The sequence below is a fragment of the Anoplolepis gracilipes genome, chromosome 15 (genome assembly GCF_047496725.1).
Source record: "Anoplolepis gracilipes chromosome 15, ASM4749672v1, whole genome shotgun sequence".
Lineage (NCBI taxonomy): Eukaryota > Metazoa > Arthropoda > Insecta > Hymenoptera > Formicidae > Anoplolepis > Anoplolepis gracilipes.
Genome location: NC_132984.1, coordinates 3702042 through 3723719, shown reverse-complemented (window position 1 = coordinate 3723719; position 21678 = coordinate 3702042). Strand labels below are relative to the sequence as shown.

The 21678-nt window shown below is 26.4% G+C and overlaps 1 protein-coding gene across 1 annotated transcript; it reads right to left on the bottom strand.

Annotated features, from left to right (window-relative positions):
- Positions 1–635: 635 nt before the first annotated feature.
- Positions 636–20977, bottom strand: LOC140673924 (fatty acid synthase-like). The gene is made up of 20 exons (XM_072907181.1): positions 20848–20977; positions 19466–19658; positions 18826–19076; positions 18430–18661; positions 17757–18175; positions 17304–17591; positions 13992–14199; positions 11816–11976; positions 11247–11564; positions 10651–11159; positions 9834–10138; positions 8465–8866; positions 7352–8373; positions 6982–7223; positions 6039–6732; positions 3883–4711; positions 3165–3637; positions 2769–3023; positions 1022–1279; positions 636–958 (listed from the first exon to the last, which is right to left on the bottom strand). Exons 2-20 carry the CDS (start codon positions 19635–19637, stop codon positions 860–862), a joined length of 7137 nt encoding a protein of 2378 aa, XP_072763282.1. The 5' UTR covers positions 19638–19658; positions 20848–20977; the 3' UTR covers positions 636–859.
- Between the last annotated feature and the right edge of the window lie 701 nt (positions 20978–21678).

Sequence of the window (21678 nt, the reverse complement as noted above, 5' to 3'; positions counted from 1 at the left end):
AAAACAGTCAAATCGTGCAATTAATTCTGTTAATTAAGAAAATATGCTTTTTAATATCAAGAAAAAATTTTTTAGAGAAATTTTAAATATTGGATATTGAAAATTATTAATGTCGAATATTATCAGATAATTTACTCAGCGCATGACTGGTTTTTAAAATGCTACATTCAATCATTATTCAAATATGATCTTTTTATTTTAGATTTTTTATTCTTTTTGTAACTAATATATTTTGTTCTTTATATAACCAATTATAAATTTTTGATTATATTTAATTTTAATTTATTCAATTAAATATATTCAATAACTTTTCCATTGAACAATTAAATCTCTTTTTATTTTTAATTTATTTATAAATAAAAAGATATTGAATAACTTCCATTCAATCTTTTACTCTTTATGTTTTTAATCAATAACAACATTTATTTATAAATTTATTTTTATTTATAATTAATTTTCTTAATTTTCAATGATTTATTAACAAATTATAAAAATCAAGAAAATAAAATAAAAATAAATTTATAAATAAATGTTATTGATTGAAAAGATAAAGAGTAAAAAATTGAATAAAAGTTATTGAACATCTTTTTATTTATAAATAAATTAAAAATAAAGAGATATTTAGTAACTTTTGCTCAATCTTTTACTCTTTATCCTTTTATACACTTTAAAATTTATTTTTTTATTCTGATATTATAGTACCCTCCACATAATCATATTATAGATATTATTACTTTTATAGATATTTGTTATTTGTCTATATTTTTGCAAATGTAAACTGTTTTATGAAAGTATATATTAAGATATAAGATAGAAAATAAAAAAAATGTCAAATATATCAAAATTATTATTCAAAATGTTAATATATTTCATTAATAAATGATGCTATTTCGTCATTGTCCATCATTGTAAGATGAGTACCTTCCACGTAGTGAATTTGCACTGCACTTTCGGTAATCTAAATGTATTTTCTCTTATAAAAATTATCTTAAAAATGATATGCTTTAGTTAAACTATTTACCTTATGTAAACCATAATCTTCTTCAATAAATGTGGTAGACGTAAATGTGGGTTTTAATAATATTATAGGTGACTTAAGGCGTGGCAATGATGTTATATCATAATCGTGTATAGCTCTTATATGATTATAAAATGTCGAATATAATATTTTTTTATTTTCCACAGTTAATTCCAATGCACTGACTTCCTTCGAAAAGTGAGCCAAAAATAGTTCTAATTTCTTTTCCCATGTACTGCAATTATTCATCTCTAATAAAGGCTGTAAATAATAATATATATTGCATTATGTACAATTAACAGTCTGTGTACAATAATAATTTACATTTTGAATTAAGGATAATGTACTACATTCTCGCGTATAAGAAATACTGCACGTCTGTATCTTTATTAGTAGGTTACTTTCTTTGGATTTTTAAACTAATACGTAAAATTATTTTTTTTATTTGATTATTAGTGATAATTTATTATTTAAAATTAGTGTTATAATTTAATTTCGATTTTATATATGTATATGCTCAAATAATAATCATTATGTTTACACTGTCGGACAAAAAAAACATTTTATTTTCAGAGATCATGGCATAAACTTTTTAATAAATTTGAATATACTGAATTTAAATCTGACTGTAAAAATATTCTAACTCATTACGATATTGATAAAATTAAGATTAATGGTTTAAAAAATCGTGATTTTTGCAATTTTAGATACATGCACACAGTGATAATTATTAAAATGTGCAACGAAACTTGATTTTTTTTTGTAACACGAGTGTGAATAATCATTTCCGAAGTATTTTTGTATGCTAAACATGAATCCGGTTTCAATTTGGCTATCACATCACAATTATGAAAAACGAAGTTTTGAGGCATTCATGATTTTTATGGCATTAGCACTGGGACCAAATTTTTCTTTTGATGCCATTTTCTCAAAATTATGATGTGGTAGCAAAATCTTAAAAATGGACTTGTGTTCAGCAAAAATAAATGCATTGGAAATGACTATTCACACTCATATTACAAAAATTTTGTCGGACAGTGTGTGTATTTATGTATTAAACATAAAATAATTTTTGCTATCGCAGCTGGATTTCATATAGGCTTTAATAAGTTAATATAACAAAAATTGCATTTTTTATCAATTTAGTACTATTTTTTGTAAATTGTCGTTTTTTCAGGAACTTTGCATATTATCTTTGTAAAGTAAAATGTTTAATCTTTAATTTGAACAGTGATAAATCTTTTATCAGAAAATATAGCTACTCAAAGATTGCAAAAATTGAATTGTAGTTTTTTACACATTTAATTTTCTTAAACTTCTGATGAGCTAGCACTTTTACGACCAAACTTGAAATTAGTACATCCAAATTTATTAAAAAATATATGCGTCCATTCCTGAAAAAATCTTTGTTTTAATCATGTTATTTTTAATATTATATAACTTATATATATATATATATATATATATATATATATATATATATATATATGTATTATAAATTTGCTTAATCAAGAAAAACGTTAAAGAAACTTTACAATCTTTTAAAATCTAAATTATAAAAAAATTATAAAGTAAGATAATAAAAAATTTAATTTATTTTATTATTTTAATGCACATTCTAACAAGTTATTACAATGCATACTCTAATAAGTTATTTTATATAGTCTTTCCTTCTATTAATTATGTATAAACATAGCTAATTATATCATTTTTGCAATAAAAAGTAATATATTTTTAATAATTAACTAACCATTTCACTCTTAGAGCCAAAATACATTTTCATTATATAAAGTAAAATGTTATTTTGTAACTCTTGTTCTGAAGTATAATAAAAAAGCTTTTCAGTCAAATATTTTATTTGATCAGGAGCTCCATCTATAAATATTAAACGTCCAGAGAAATTCTTAGCTTCTAATAATCTTGCTAATTCGATAGCGATTAAAGATCCAAATGAATAACCCACAATTAAAAATTTTTTTTGATTTTGCATCTTCTTCAATACATGCTAGAAAAAGAAACATGTATGAGACAAGTGTAAAAAAAGGTGCATGCATACGTCGTATATATACATATAATGAAATACAACTGTTTAAATACACAGCAGTTTAAAAATAAATCTCAAATAGATTATTTTATAACTTCGTACAGGCAGAAGGTACGTTGCTGATTTCATTATTGAGTGAGTAACCTCCGGCATATTAAGTATAGTGTGTTGCAAACATATAGCTGAAAATTTAATTTTTGATTCTATCTGTTTATATACACTTGCACAGCCATCGATTCCTGGTATAAAGAATATTTCGTTTCCAGAAACTTCGTTCTTTGTAACGAGTTCTACATAAATATCTGGAGTCAAGTCTGAATCTTTAAACTTTTGGGTCAGTAATTTTAAACCAAAATCATTTATATCAGTTTTAATGATGTCGTACATCTTTTCTTGTTCGGCTGTATTTGTCATTTCTTTAAGTTTTGTAAAATTGAGATTTCGAATTTCTTGTGCTGTCAGTAAAATATCAAATTCTCTCTCCAACGTCTGTTTAATTTCTACTGCCATCATTGAATCCATGCCTAGTTCAGCCAGCGATACATTTGGCGCTACTGTGTTTGTCTTTTTTAATCCTATTTTAAAAATTAGAGAAAGAAATAAATATTTAGATAAAATTTTCACCGGATTTTACCTAATGTTAATATCAATTAATAATTATTAAAGCTTATATTTTTTGTAATATCTTTAATGCATTCGGTTATTTCGATACAGTCTTAATAAAATTAAATCTAAATAAAATTGCCAAATAAAAATTAATTTTATTTTATATAAATGGCTTGTCACGAATCTCCTACATAATAATTGTTCATGAACTCACCTATAATGTTTGCAACCATTTCAAGTGGATTTGTTGCTTGAGAATCTTTTTTTTTCTCGGCAACAACCATGCTGCTTACGATTGCCCGATCTTGTAGCAAGAATACTTCTAGTGTATGCAAGCAAGAAGATATTGTTTGTTGCAATGTACCTCCAATGACAAGTTCTTTATCGTCTTCTTGCATGTCGGCGACAAGCCCAACGTCACCAATAGCGCCCCATTGTATAGCCAAACCATGTAAACCTTCCTTCACTCTTTTTTCACAAATTCTTTCCATTACGGAATTTGCCATTCCGTAATTTGTTTGACCTGCGTTACCTCTTCCGCATGAAACGGAAGAAAAAACGACAAAATGACGAAGTTGGGAACAAATTGTTCTCGATAATTCGTCCATATTTTTTGTCGTCCATGCCTTCGACACGAAGGAATCTCTGAATGATTGTGGGGACTGATTGTTGAACATGCTATCTTGCAAGACAACTGCAAGGTTGAATATAGCATCCACAGGACCTTGTTCTTCGGCAAATTTTAATATAGATTCACAGTCTTTGTACTTTGATGTATCAGCAGTAGTAACAATTTGTACATTTACACCGTAAGTTTGCCATAACGTTACTCTTGATTGCTGATAACCGTTCTTTATTCCACTTCGTGAAGTTACTACTAAATTTTTTGCACCACGTAAAATCAACCAATCAATTAATTCTAGTCCGAAACCACCTAGACCACCTAAGACGATGTAAGATTTGTGTTCTACGCAGTAGTACTGAGGACGTGCGAGTATAGGCGTGTCCAAGGATTCATTTTCTTTATGAATTTTTATCATTATCTACAAATAATATCAATTTAAAATATTATCATATATATTTTAAAATATTAAAGAGAAAGGAGGAAAATGAGAAAAGTACATAAAGAATAAAAAACTGTTAAAAAATATAAAAATTAATAATAGAGATCTAGAAGAATGAATAAAATATTAAATAAAATGTGGCTGTAATATAAAACAATACAAAATTTTAGAGTCAATGAAACATAGTTGAAAAAAAAGAGTTTTTTCAAAATCTTTCTTTTCACACAGAGAAAACCGATAATTGAGCAAACCAATATTTAAAAAAATGATTAAAAGGAGGAAATGAAAAATTTTGGGAGTATTTTACTGTTGTATATAATATACAAGTTGCATAATTATATTAACAGGATATATTGACGAAGAAATTAAAGAATAAAAGAAAAAGCAAAGAGATATTGCTGAAAATATAGATTAAATAAGAAAGAAACAAAATATAATTAAAAGAAACACTTATAAATTTTACAGTACAATTCAGATAATATCGCCAAGAAAAAGTTTTGCTTTATTTCTGTTATTCTTTGATAATATCGACAGAGAGTAAAAGAAATAAACAGAAATAAGAGAAAAAGCTGTTTCAAAAAAGAATATAACTATTTAAAGAAACGAAATGCACGATGAGAATTAATGGTAATAGAAATTTTGAGCCGACGAGAATAACCAAGACTTCTGTAAATTCGATTGTAATATTCAATTTGGATACGGAAATAAAAATAGAATAGAATCAAATTAATAGCGTAATAGTGGGAGATTTTGTTTGTTGGCATATACTGATAATGTAGTAACGTTAAGAAAATATTAAGAGAGATTTATTATAAACATTAATTAAATTAATGGTCATGGATTTCATTAAGGAAAAATAAGAAAAAAATATAATTTAGAAATAGAAGAGAAATTAAAGAAAGAGAAAAAGAGAGAGAGAGAGAGAGAGAGAGAGAGAAGTGTTAAAATAAATAGCAAACAAAAAAAAACAATATAGATGACAAAAAAAAACTTGTAGCATGAGAGAAAGAAAAGATAAATAAGCTAATTGTTAGATACATACAAATTTATGTAACAATTATAAATCAAGTTCACTTTTAAAGTCAAAATAAAAACACATGAACATATAGATATCTCAAAAAATGTTGTCAAATTTAAATTTAATTTAATATTCAAGATTAAAATTATTGCGTATTTAAAATATAAATTTTCTTTAATATTAAAGTTAACCCAAAAGACATGAAAATTGTGTGCATTTTTGAGAATGTAGTATTGTACTCTAATTACTTCTTTCATTGTATATTAGAAAATGTAAGAAAATTCATACCTTGCCAATATGTTTTCCAGCAGCCATATATCTAAAGGCAGCTTCAATTTCATCTCTTTCAAAGACTTTTCTGCATAACGGTTTGATGGCGCCATTCTTTAAACCTTCTTTTATTATGTTCCACAATATTGCCTTTTTCTCTGGTTTGGCAGAAAAAAATTTATCTAATAAAATACCATGAAAACTAATGCCTTTGGAAAATGCAAATATTTCTAAAGGATTATTGGAAACCATATCAAATTTTCCAATTTCGAGGAAACGACCACCCTTTGCTAAGCAACGAATGGATGCTTGCAGTTTCTCTTCAGCTAGAGAATTCAATACGATATCCACTCCGCGACCTTCCGTCTTCTGGATAATCATTTGTTCAAAACTCGTGTCTCGAGAGTTTCCGATATGGTCTTCGGGAATAGAGGGAAACGTTTCTCTTATAAAGTTTCGTTTCTCGACACTTCCAACCGTTGTAAATATTTCGCAACCTTCGTGAAGAGCGAGATAAATCGCTGCTTGACCAATGCCTCCTGTACCTGAATGAATTAACACTTTGTCGCCTTTCTTCATTTGACCTCTCAAATACAAAGCGTAATAGCACGTGCTATATACACAGGGAACCGTCGCTGCGTCTTCCATCGTCCACTCGTCAGGTATGATCCAACTAAGATATTTGTCAGCTACGCGAATATTCGTCAATCCGCTAAAAATAATAATTAATGAAAATCACATATAAATGTATTAACTGTTATATTGTATTAAAGTCACATTAAAGTGTTTTTATTTTGAATGATATTTTGTAAGAGTTAAAAGTAGCATATCTGAAATATAACAATTTTTTGTTTCTTGCTTTATTTGAAAAGCATTTCTAATTTGAATACAAGAAATTTATTCTAAATAGTTTGTTAATTAGAAATATATTAATTAAAACTCATCTATATCGCTATCTTACCCAGTTGAACACAATCCCATTATTCTTTGTCCATTTTGGTTAAAACCAACAAATTCCATTCCAATTAAAGAACTATTGTTTTGTTCAACTGCGATAGATTCGACGGTGAGTCTACCGCTAGCTATCATAATATCTCTAAAATTGATGGATGCATAAACTATCTTTATTAAATTTTCTTCATTAGTGTTGACAAAAGAAACCTCATTTTCAACCCAATAAAGCGTACTTAAATCACCCTGCATCTAAAACACATAAATATAATAAATTATTTTAATTCTATTAAAGTTACAGTAAACTATTATTATATTTATAAAAAGTATCACAAAGCATTATTTTAATTTTTCCTAAATACCGTATCTCTTTAACGTACCATTTGAGAAACATAAGCACTTTTTACGTATTTTGGTTCTAGTAAAGGTAATGGAAAATGCCTGTAAGATCCCCAAATGCTACCGGTATGTATAACATTAATGGGCAAATCCAGTTCTAGCTGCCTTATGTACGTCGATTCTTGCAATGAAAAAATAGGCGCATCTTTATCCTGAATAAATACACCTCTAATCGTTTCACCGCCGGGTTCTTTTCGCAAACAATTAACAAAGCCGATTAATCCGCATTCGAAATCTCCTTCTGCAATGACTATAATCCTTGTATTCGTAGTTTTATCATCTGCGTTCATAAGTGATTGAAGTTTAGCTACCCATGAAAATTCATAATTGTTTACATGCACAATCTGCTGATTTCCCTTAATATCTTGTATTCTTCTTAATAATATAATTGTCTTATGGTTGGTGCGTTTCTCTAAAACTACTTTTAATCCATATTTATCCAGACATGAGTAGTCGTAAGTAGCATCTAACTCTTCCAATGTCAGAAGAAAGCCCTTCGGCATTATGACCGATAATAATTGTTCATATAATTCGTTCTTATTTTTTGTTAAAATTCCGAAACCAATGACCATTAAAAAATTTTCATTTTTTGTCAGTTTACTAAATTCTGTTACAGTAACGTTGTTAGGCAAAGCAATATCTTTGAACTGCTCGTGTGTTGTGACCAGTTTTATATTAGACTGAATTTGTGGTAATTCTTTTAAAACTGTATTCACAAATAAACAATTTAAACTCTCCGTCATCACTTGATCGCAATCCTCGATAAATTCGATAATTTTTACGTTTATCATATTGTAACACTCAAGCGCAATGTGCACCGACATTCTTATTGAATCTTGCAAAGACATCACAATTAAATCTCGATGAGCGATAAACTTGTACTCTTCAAGAACGGGATTGACTACATTTTGTCGGCGAGATATAGCTGTAGCTATGACGCCGTATATTTCTATTCCTCCAGATATCAAAACATCTAAATGCTCATAATTTTGTACTAAGACTTCTGCAATATAACATAATAACAAATTAAATATATTTTTCGGAAAATAATTTTCGTCTAAATATTGTGCCTACTTATAACACTGTAAACTTACCGTTCTTTTTATTTGAAAATTTTCTGATGTGTTCTATATGAGATTTTGGGTCAATTACCATTTTACGAATTCTTGTTGGTACAAAGAGACTTCTCGTATTCTGCCCTAAAATCATCATCTGTAACATGCTATCCATAAATGTTACCCAATTGTCAGACCAGACGATATGACCATTCTTTCCGGTGACTGACGCGCTTTTTAATCCACGAAAATCGCCGGTATATTGATAACCACGAAGTTTCAATTCTTTATAGATATCTTTCGTAGTCATCTCTTCTTTGTCATTGTCATTTCGATCAATAACTGTAATACATATTTTCTCATCATCAATATTAACGGGAGTTCGTACTGTTCCAGTAACAACAGCATTGTCTCCTTCAATTATTTCGAATTTCCCACTCTCTATAAGAATATCATATCAATTATTAATTTCTCTTAAATATATTTTAGAAAAAAGATTTTATACTATGTTCTATAATGAGATTCTAAGGAATGAACTAACCAATTTTCTACCATGAAAAAAAAATAATTAACACTAATTATGCATACAATTTGCAGTAAATAACAAAAATAAATAAAAATATTTGCAACATTAATAATTAAGTATACGGTAGATGTAATACACATTTTCATCAAACACTTAAACCAATACTTTCCGTAACAGTATCAGTGATTTACAAAATCTATAAATTGTACATACATAATTTTAAATTAAAAAAATTAATTTATACTATCTATAAAAATATTTTAAAAACGAAAATAACGTTTCTTAAATTATGGTTTTAAAAACTTATTTCTTTATTAGTGCTTGACGGTCAAAAAAATTGAATACGTTTAGAAAAACGTATATGAACCGAATATGTGCTACATGAGTAATTATTATATTTATCAATTTTTTCACAATCAGTAAAATATAAATTTAATGTAGATGTAGTTATTACTGATATACTTAAATTTTTGTTTAATTCTGCTGTCACTATAGACATAAAAGTATAGACCGAGTGTTGAGAAAAGTAGGGTAGGTGCTCACGTAGAAGAAGACAAATTGAATGTGTGACCGTGCGTTCTCTCTCATTCGCGTAAATACACAGTGCATGGTAAGAAAAACGCACGGTCACACATTTCAATCTCTTTTTTTCTACGTGAGTGTCTACTCCCACTACTCCTACTCTCAAATAAACACAAATGCTCGGTCTATAGTTTATACTTTTATGTTTATGGCTGTCATTAACTGTTTATTGATTAAATACAAATCTTTTCTTAATTTATTTTTCTCAAATTTTGTCATTTATGCGTATTTAGAATAAAAATTTTTTATTTTTTTATATATGTATCTAATTCGTAAAATAATTTTAATAGTACAAGTTACCTTTTTGAAACATAAGAATTAAATTGACTGGATTTTGTTTTGACAAAATCGTAGAACGTAGAAAATTGACATCTTCAAATACAATTGGAATATCGAAATAATCTGTCTTTTTCAACCAGCTAATCATCTGCCATATAAGTAAAAGATATCCTGTGGCCGGTAATAAATTTTTTCCATTAATGACATGCCCGGTTATATATGAAAATTCTTCATCTAATAAATCAATAGTAACAATTACTTCCCCTTTGGTAAGTTTTCTTTGTCCGGAATAATGATATGTATACCAATCTTCGGAATAATCCCATCTGCAAAGATTTCATTCAATAATGTGTAAAATATTAGTGTGTCTACTGTCATACAATTACGAATAACGTAATTTAATTTCCAATAAATATAAGTTTATGATAAAGTGCGCTAATACGCCAAATGTAAACGCGTAAGGAAATTAGATAAAAATTACATGATAATATAAATAAAATACATTGATAAATTTATTATTTTGTGTCATTTTCAGTAACTAAAAAATTAAAATTAACGGTAAAGATTGTGTAATGCTCGGCGGTATATTACCCCAAAACAATCTCGCGTGATTGTTTATTTATATGAATTTATATCATCTATAAATTTTTATCTAATTTCCTTACGTGTTTACGCTCGTATAAGCTCATTTTCATAAACATATATTTGTATTATTTTGAACCTTTTTTTATTTTTAATTTTAATATTAATTTTGTATTTTTTGAAATTCTATTATCTTTTGTTCTATTACCTTTTGTCTTACAGTAAAAAAACTTGTGCTAAATCAAATGTAATTTACCTTACAAGATGAGAAATCATCGGTGTACCACGACTTACAGGAAACTTAACTTCCGGGTATAAATTTGCGATCTGCGGTTGTAATCCTGCATTATAAAGCTTTCCAATTCCGTGTAAAAATATTTCAATATTCGGTTTGTCAGAACATTGATATAGAGCGACATTTGTTACTGTTGTTTCCAAGAAATTATTAAGAATGTATTGTAGAATGTCATGCGGAGCTATCTCAATCGTCACTGCGTCGTTTGGAATAAAACACACAGATTCTGAGAATAATACAGGGGCTAGTAGATGATTTGTATAATATTTTGCTAGACATGAGTCTGAGGATGCGTTGAACCAGTTATAAGATTTATTTAAAACATTCAATTTCCACTTTGAACTTGGAGACGTTTTCCGTGGTAATATTTGAGTCAAGTATTCCAAAAGTTTAACTCTTGCAGGCTCGACGTAACGACTATGAAAAGGTATATGTCCACAGGAAATTTCTTTTACAGAAATGTTGTCATTCTATCAGAAATAAACTTTATTATTTATTTAATTCAACATAGTTGTAAGCATGATAACTTTATTTATACTATTTGAATATTTTCAAACCTGTAGCTTAGCGAAGAATGCTCTTACAGATTTTGTTGGTCCACTCACGATAAAATTATGTAAACTATTGTAACAAGCTATGTCAATATCCGATGGACACATATTCTTCAAAGTTTTGAAATCAACATTAATTTCAGCCATTAAACCATGTGTTATTTTTGACTTAAGAAATGCCAAGCCAGTATAATATGCCAATGTGATCGTTTCTTCGGCCGTCAAACACCCATCGGCATATCCACAAATCAACTCACCAATGGAATGACCCATTATAATATCAGGAGTGATACCAATACTTGTTAAAAGATCAACTATTCCAATCTGCAATATATTAATTTTTTCTTTTTATATTCTTCTTTTGAAAAAAATAATATTATAAAATATTGTAAATTTAGTTTTTTGCATATAATTATGTATATCTGAAAAGCTCTTCTTAACTACAATTCTTTTATAAAAATTTTTAGTTTTTTATGATTTTTAAAGATAAAACTTTACAAAAATAAGATAATATAAAAAAAATCTCGCGATATATAAACAGTATATTTTATTTATACATACAAATACGTTCATACCTGCAGTCCAGTGAGGCCTACAAATAATTTAACTACGTTGTCGAGAATATGTTCGTTTCCATTTATTAGAATATCTGTGACAAATATACTATGAGGTTTTAAAACAGTATCGCATTTGTGGATTGCTTTTGCAAATACTGGAAACTTCATCAAAACTCGACCTATTAATATTTTAAAAAATATATTATTGCATAATATTCGTTGATTGGTGCGTTGTTGTAATTAATATTTTTAAATAAATTATAATATTTTTACCTAATGGAGCTAAACATAAATAAAATCTCTAAAAATTTCTTTATTTTGCACATGCTTCTCTAGTGGAAATAATTTTATAATTTTTCACGCAAAAACTATAATTTTTTATAATATAATTACAACTTTTTGATTATTTCAATATAATTTTTATGTCAAACAAATGTGTATAGTTTTTCATAAATTTACGTAGAAAGTAGTTGTGGTTTACTATAACTACATTATGTGTTTTAATCGTAAAAAATTGTAATCTTTTTACTTTTTCATTCATTTGAACATATTTATGTGTCTAAATTTTCAAAAATCAGTTTATTATATTTGAATTTTTTGTATGGAGATTGCATTGGAAATTGAACTGATAGAAACAATCGTTACAATATTATTAGTCGAATTTTGCATTTTTTATAGTTGCTTATGAGAAAAAGGTGAAAACGATTGTAGATAATATGAATATCTCGTCCCGTATAGTGGTAAAGAAATAAAATATAATTATTATATATCGGTCATAAAAATATTCGTGAAATGTTAAACAATAGAAAGTTGTGAATAATTGTAATTTTTACAATAATCTACAACTTCTATAATTTACTACATTACTCACAAAAATATTCATAAAAGGTTGTCCAAATTTGTAAAAAATTGTAAATATCTTTTTACAACTTATTATGCTAAAACTAACTATAAATTTCTACAGCTCTCACAAATGTGTAAAAAGTTATGATTTGTTGTTGAATATTTCAATTTTTTAATTATAGAAATACGTAAATTGTTGCAAAACTAGGTAAATGCGTATATTTACTACTCTAGGGGAAACTCAATTTTTTTATAAGTCTGAACAAAACTGTTATAAAAATGAAAAGTTTTTTGTTATATTTATTTATGTGGGAAGGCATGAGGGACGCGGCTTCGCCGTTACACGTTCTTTTCTATAATAGTATGTATTTTCGCCCTGTCCCTCATACCCTCCCACATAAATAAATATAACAAAACTTGATAGTATGGAAACTATTAAAGCTGACAGTACTGTGTGGAAATTTCAATGTAAAATTTTAATTCAACCCATGCCCAAAAAATATATATGTGTTCAATACATAGCAAGATACGTATAGTAACTGAAATTTTTTTTTAATATTTCGAATATATAAGGCTCTTAATATTTACTACACAGGTATTAATGCGTCTTTAGAAAATTAATTTCGGCCTGTTATTTTTCTCGTTTACGTTTCTTTAGGAGGGTAAAGAGGGGACATACAATTCTCAAAAATGAGAATCTATTTCTTGGTAAATACATCAAGTAAAATATATACCCTGTGCACGTTTCAATTTTCGCGGAAATTAATTTTCTAAAGACGCATTAACATCTGCCTAGCGCTCTTATTCGCCAGGTTCATAGTTGTTTGTTTGGAAATTTTTTTTGTTTATAACTTTTTAATAAACATCGAGTGACGCTTAAAACCTTTTGAATGTTAGGGCGGTGACCTTAACAACATAAGTTAAAGTCAACGTAATTAGCACGAGCTCTGTTATTTCAAACTTTTAACTTTTTTTATTTATAACTTTAATAAAAAACCTGCCCTTTTCTACATTTTATTTTTATAATAGTTTTATTTATATTTAGAAAAAAAATTGAGTTTCCACTGAAGTAGCAAATATACACATTTACCCAAAACTATTTTTACTAGGGTTCCAACAATATCATTACTGTATTTTAGTTTATATCAAAATCTAGTTATTATGCTTAATAAATGTAATTCAAAGAATTAGAAAATTTACAAACTAAATATTTTATAACTATATATAATATATTATAACTAATAATTTTTTATATTCTAACGCATTGTACAAACAAATATGTTATATCTTAATAATTGTTAGATTTTACATTGCAATATGATATTTGTGTGTGTTTATATGATTTACTTGCCCATGTTAAAATACTGAGATCCAATTCCAGAAAATACAAAGCAAATTGGTCTTTTTGTACATACGTTGCGTTCCATTTTAATTATTGCGTTATCAGATAGTTTAGATCCAGTAATGATGTATCCTCTGTAAGGATGACCTTTTATATTGTCGCTATGAATATGATGTAGCAGGGAGATATATTCTACATCTATCGACCGACTGTGTACCTGTAGACATATCATTATTAATTAAAGTATGTAAGTATGTAATAATTATCTTATTGTTAATAGCATATTCCGGAAGTAAAATAAAATTAAAAGTTTATATGTACAGGATATGTTAGAACGCCTGCATCAAGTGTTTTTTATCGAAAATATTTGTATAGAAAAATGTTTTGTTTCCCAAACGTTTTGTGATTTCCAAAGGGACAAAAAAATAGTCCCATTAGTTTAACTTTGAGTAAATTTCAAGGTTATATGATAGTCAATTCAGTTTTTTTTTTTAAATTAAACTATTCTAATTTTTTTATATAAATCGATTCTTTGCAATATTTGATCCACACAGTTATAAAGCTACAATGACCAAATTTGTATTTACAAGATAAATATATTACAAGATAATTAATAATTTACAAGATATTTAATAATTTAATGTGTTAACGTAAACTATGAAATATTTCGCAAAATATTTATTTTTGTATTATTTTATATTTTATCTCAATACTTTTTTATACGTAGAATAAGAAATTAATTAGGGTAGAAAAAAAAGAAAACATTAATTGTTTTTTAAAAAATTATGAATTTAGAATGAGCAATTACATATATTTTTTTACACTTGACTATAATTTAAAAAAAATTAATTTATTCCTTAGAATATTTTGCAGAAAGAGTTATAAAGGTGTCGTGTGCTAAAATGAATATTTTACGAGGTGTATTTCATAGTTTATGTAAAATTATGTCAAATGAAATATAAAATATTTCATAAAATACGATATAAAACATATAAATATCTGGTTTTATTAAATTTTAGGCCATCACACTGTTATAACTTTTTATGCAGAATATTGTGAAGAATCTATTCAGTAAATTTTTATATAAATTGAATATTTATATAATTTTTTAAACAATAATGGGCAACTCAAACAGGTTTATTATCTATTAAAGAAATGTTAACATGTGTTCCATCAACGACATGACACATGTCCTAACGAGAATTTCAACATTTAATTGAGAAGAACATCTGACTAGAATTCTCGCAATTGTTTCTACGATTCTTTCGATATGTTTTAATTTGACAATGAATGTAGAAATTGAAGAGTGTTGAAATTTCCATTACGACATGTATCATACTGTACAAAGGAACATTTATTGATATTTATTTACTAGGTAATATCTATATGTATATATACATACATTCATGCGATTTTTATAAATAACAAACTAAATATTTGTATAAATTTTTTTAATGATTCTAGTAATTAGCAACTCAAATAGTTATATATATATATATATATAAATGTATATAATATGCAGGGTGGGCCAAATAACCTGTGACAGGTTATTTTCTCCGAAATTATTGGAGAGATAAACTTGAATTTTTTTTACATTAAATGGCACATAAGGACTGATTATTTGACGCGTAAGAAAATTTTTTGGGGAAACTTTTAGGAGGATAAAAAGAAGGTATCCCTTATTTTTTTAATTGAATGGGGTACATTTTTCTAAATATTCGGGTAGCTTTCATCAAATTAACAACATTTACTTAAAACATTTTTTTTTATTTTTGTACTGTTATGTAAGATTTTAATTTGATTTACAGGATACATTTATTGATGTACTCTAAGTTACTTCAACCTTGTTTACAAACATGTAACTATTTGAGCTGTTGATTACTAGAATCATTAAAAAAATTTATACAAATATTTAGCTTCTTATTTATAAAAATCGATTGAAATCCCACCATTAAGTCTCGGAAAATCTGGAAAAACATCCTGTGGAATGTCCTATACGTATGAGTGGCTTAGATGCCAACTGATACAAGTTCAGTCAAACTCGATTTCGAATTATTAGAAGATTATTAAGATGCAGACATATAATGCGATATATCCACAATCATAACTACACTGAATTAATTTTTTAGGATCAATCAGATTGTATAGTTAAATTATTTATATCTGTAATTATAGTAAAAGAAAACGCAAAAGTTTATTAGTTCGTATTCTAAGTTCACATTTCGTTAAATAAATCTCTAATGTATTTATACATGTGTTTATATATATTTAAAAGCACATTTAGCAATAAATGTGAGCTTAGTATAAGGGCTTTGAACTTTTGTTATTATACCATTTGGTTCATGAGCAACTCATATTTATATATGTATATGTGTGTATATATTTTTTTAAGTATGTGTACGCGTGATTATGTCCACGTTAGAATTGAACTTTTAAAAGTTTATAATTTTTATAAACAACGAGTTAATTAAAACGACCTGTTTAACCCGTTATTTATAATTAAATACTAGCGACTTTAATCTCTAACTTATAATTTTTATACAAATCTCATTAGAATTGATAATTAAGTATACTGCATGTATTTTTTAATTAAATATATTTTAAATTAAATTTTCTTTAAATACTATATATGAAGTAAAACACTTTCTTAAATTGTTTTTATAATAATAATTTATTTTTTTATTATTTGCATTAATTATTTAGTATTTACATACTTTATTAGACTACTATATTGTTACTATTTTCTAACATTACATATATGTTATATTGTATAGTTTTTGCTTATTTTTATTTGTTATTATAATATATTATAATATATTATATTATAATTATGTATTTAATGTATATGTTTGTGTTTATGTATGTACAACATACTTGTAATTACTTTTATATTATCTTTTTTCTAAAGATTTAATTCATAAATAAACTAAATTACAGTAATAATATATAAAATAATATAAGAAAGATTAGATTACTAGTGAAATAAATTGTAATGTTAATAATGTCAGAAGAAAAACAATACGAAACAAGCGCAGAGTGTAAAGACGCTAACAAAAACTCAAGTTTTTTACAAAAAATACAAAAATACATTTATTACTTTAGATGTTTTGATCCGTTTTTGGACCATCTTCAATACAATTTTAATGTAAATACTATAACTAAACAAAATTTTTAAAAGTACTCAATTATTACAACTTAACTGCATAACTGACAATAAGTACTTAAGAGATTTGTTTAGTCATATTGTCTTTTTCCTGACATTATTAATTTTATTTAAGAGCCTTATAAATTATTAGTATTGAAATTATAATGTATACTTACGTCATTTAATATAATTTTAACTGCTTCCTCTGTACGTCCAGATGTAACTACAAGCCTAGGTAAATTATCTTCCCCACTATTGACTTTAATTTTTGGATTTGATTTCAATAATACATGACAATTAGCACCGCCAAATCCGAAGGAATTAACACCCATATAACTACCCTTATTTTCTGTCTCTTCAGTGACTATTTTTACTCTTCCTTCAATAATAGCAGTCATATTTTTTCGTGGACGTTTAAAATGTATAGTAGGCGCAATTATACCAGTTTCCATCGCTATTAAAACCTTTACGAGATAAATATATTTTTATAATTATAATATCTTGCAAATTCTATAATTATAATAAATAATAAAAAATAATATTTAAATAAAAAAATACTTGCGTAAGCTTACTTGTAGCATTAGATCATATAAATGTATTAATTTTATCGTATCTTCGTATAAACTTACTTTTGCAATTTGACAATGACCGCTAGCGGCCTCAGGATGACCAATATTCGACTTAACTGAACTCAATAACAGAGGAGCGTCTCTTTTAACACATAAAGCTTCATCGATAGCTTGAAGTTCTACAGGATCTCCAGCTATAGTACCAGTTGCGTGAGCCTCCATGTAAGACAGTTCAAGAGGCGAAATACCACAGTCTTCGTAAAATTCTTTCAATAACATTTTTTGCTTGTCAAGTGATGGAAAAGTAATTCCTTCTTCTTTAAAGCCATCGCAGTTGGTTTTACCATAAACAAAAGTGGCATAGATTCTTCTTGCATCCTTAGCCTTCTGCAGGTATACTACTACAGCTGCATCACTACGCATGTAACCAGAACCTTCTTCATCGTAAGGTTTACAGTATCCATCAGTAGATAAAACTCCTAAAACAATATCAGTAGTTTGTTTTAATCCATATAAACGTACAATTTCTTAATTAATATACTAAATATTTGAAAACTTTGATAAATATATCTAAGCGATTTAATTATATCGTTCAAAAACAGAACCTATTAGATTTCACAAAATAACTATACAAACATTGATTAAATAATGTTATCCTGTTAATTGTATCAATAAATATATATACCATTTGACAACGCAACAACTTGAACACTTAATATTGTTTTCTACATACCCAGACGAAAAAACAAATAAGTTGCAAAAGGATGGATGCATAAATTTGCACTAGCAACAATAGCCGCATCGCAAACGCCAGATCGAATCATATTATAAGCTTCAACCATAGCAAAATGACTCGAGCTACATGCAGTATCGATGTTATACGATGGTCCAGTAACGCCAAGCCAATAAGAAATTCTGTTTGCGATCATAGCTTTATAGCTTCCAAGAATGGGTAATCCAGCAATCTATTCGTAATTACAATATAACTTTCATATAAAAAATATTTTTTTTCATCTATATTTAGCAATATCTTTGTATACGTATTAATATATTTATGCACTTTCAAGAAATATGTGTCTTTTATCGATTTTTCACTTAAATTATTAAATAACTAATGTGAATTACATACGTGCGGTTTTTCGTATATTAAATCTAAATATGTATCACAAATACTTATTGCTGTGACAACGCTTGTGTTTGTTCTTTGTAATTCTGCAGGATTTACACCCGCGTCAATAATTGCTTCATAAGTATGCTCAAGTAACATTCTACATCCAGGATCAAGTACATGAGCTTCTTCGGCCGATATATTAAAGAATTCTGCGTCAAATTTTTGTATATTATTGATTTTTCCTATTCGAGGAGGCATTTCATAGATATCTGTCAAGATTTAAAATAATTTAAATAAAAATTATTTTTCATATTGTTAAGTCATTGATAATAATTGTACTAAAATATTCTTAAAGAGATACATCTCAATTTTGATATGAAACAGAAAGTGATATTATAATAACAAACAGAAAAAAATTATAAAAATATTAACAAAAAGTGATTTATGTAAAAATAAATTGCACAAAGTAATAAGTGCTTTAAAGTTAATTGTTTTAATGACTTTAACTGTGATTTTTTTCCAATTTAATATTACGTTTATAGATGTATTGGTATTAATAATATAAATTCTAAACTACGATTGATGTATATTTTAACACGTATAAATATTTTTCTACTAAAAATAGATATTTTTAATTTTGAGAGAAAGATATTATTACAGTTAGTCCAGCGTTGATGATCGCTTGTACCAAGATCCATTTTATTAAAAAGATTGTCCTGAAATTCTTTTATATTGTCAGAATTAGGAAACCGCCCGGCAATACCAGAGATAACAATTTCTTCTTCAGCATCAACACTGATATATGGATTGAATCGCTTACTATTATCCATCTTCTTTAAAATTTAATAATTCTAGAACGATAAATCATAACTCTGGATCTTAAAATTCTATGTATTTAGAATAATAAACTATTATTAGAACTAGATACAACAACATTAGATCTAGAAGAGTCATTTTTAGAACAGCTGAAAGTTTATAACGCATAAAATGTGCGAGTAATCACATAATTTTAAGTAATTATTAAACAATCAATATCAATGTAAAATTTTCAGATTTTTAAATCAATAATAGTACAACAAAGTTCATTTATTTATAGAATTTACAAAATTTTTAATAATAATTTAATGATAAAATGTATCGATAAATTAAATCAGGTGAGTTAAAATGTTAAAATTTTTTAGTAATTAAGGAACATAATTGTATAAGATTATAAATAATAATCAAAACTAATAAAAACAAATTTAATTTACCAAATATAATCTACCAAAAGAAAAAAATAATATATATCTATATATGTATATAGTTGTACATATGTATGTGTATATAGAGATTCTCAGATATATATATATACATCTATACCTGAGAAAAAATAAGTATGGTATGATCACATGTAAATATACATAATTGGATATGAAAAGATCTGGTAACTTATGTAATTTTATGATCATATTTAATAATATCCTAATTTAGCACGATATCTTATATGACCATATTTTTATATAATCATATTTGGTTAAATCTGATTATACATGAAAATAGATCTAGCCGAATATGATTATATAAAGGTAAGATCATATCACGCCAAATTTCGGATATTATTATATGTGATCAAATCATATCGCGTTAAATTTCAGATTTAGTTATATATGGATAAATTATATTACATATAGTCAGAATGCGCCAAATTTCGAATTATATATAATCATATATAATCATAATAAGTTCATTTTTTCTCGAGCATATTGTAAGTATGTACCTAATGAGAAAGACATGAAAAATAAAGAGAATTTTTCACAATAATTTAATATAAAATTGGATATTTTTTTACATGATTCAATTATATACTATTAAATTATATGCTATCTACTAATATTGCGCATACAATTCAATTATACAAGAATTATTTTTGAAATAACCTATTTGAAAACTAAAAAAAGAAATATTTCGAATATAAGACTTTTAATATTTACAAACTATATAGTTGCTTGTTTGTAAAAAAAGAAAAAATCTAGAAAAGAAGCAATAAAAATTTATACTCACCACGTCCAAGTTTTACAATTGCTTGAAAATAGAAGCAAAATTCTAGCAAAGATAGAATTCTACAAAATTAACAATGACTGCAACTTATATAACTAGAAAGAAGAATATGCTATCCTACACTGTCTGTTAAGTAAAATATGAATTATGTGATCTGTCAATATATATATATAATAATCTAACCTGATCAACTACCGGAAAAATAGAATGTATAATCACTCATATAATTATACATTTAGTTATAATCATCATGATGTACACTATCGTCAAAAAATTTTATACCAAAGAAATTTATAAATTTAAGTTATAATTTCTTCCCAAGTAATGCAAGAAGTACCTGAGAAAAAATGGGTTTAATATGATCAGATGTAAACATACATAATTAGATATAAAAAGATCCGATAACATATGCAATTTTATATGATCATATATAATGATACCCGAAAAATAGCACGATATGTTCTTATATGATCATATCTTTATATAATCATATTGAAATCTAATTATATGAAAACAGATCCAGCCGAATATGATTATAAAAAGATAAGATCATATCACGCCAAATTTCGGACGTTATTAAATATGATCAAATCATATCGCGTCAAGTTTTAGATTTAATTATATATGGACAAATTATATTACATATAGTCAGATGGCGCCAAATTTCGGATATAATTATATATGATTATATTCAAAGAAGTAAAATTAGCATTTTTGATTAAACTTTATTAACCAGAGTCTATAGCATATGTACTATCTATTTACGTATTTTTTACTTATTTTTTAATGTACATTTATTTCTGAAGTTTAGGAATCTTGAGTACGTAGTGTGCT

Coding starts and splice junctions, on each gene's coding strand:
- LOC140673924 (XM_072907181.1), bottom strand. CDS start 19,637: ATGGATAATAGTAAGCGATTCAATCCATATATCAGTGTTGATGCTGAA. Junction 19,077..19,465: donor TCATCAACGCTGGACTAACT/GTAATAATATCT, acceptor AAATCTTGACAG/ATATCTATGAAATGCCTCCT. Junction 14,200..17,303: donor TTAAAATTATATTAAATGAC/GTAAGTATACAT, acceptor ATATGTCTACAG/GTACACAGTCGGTCGATAGA.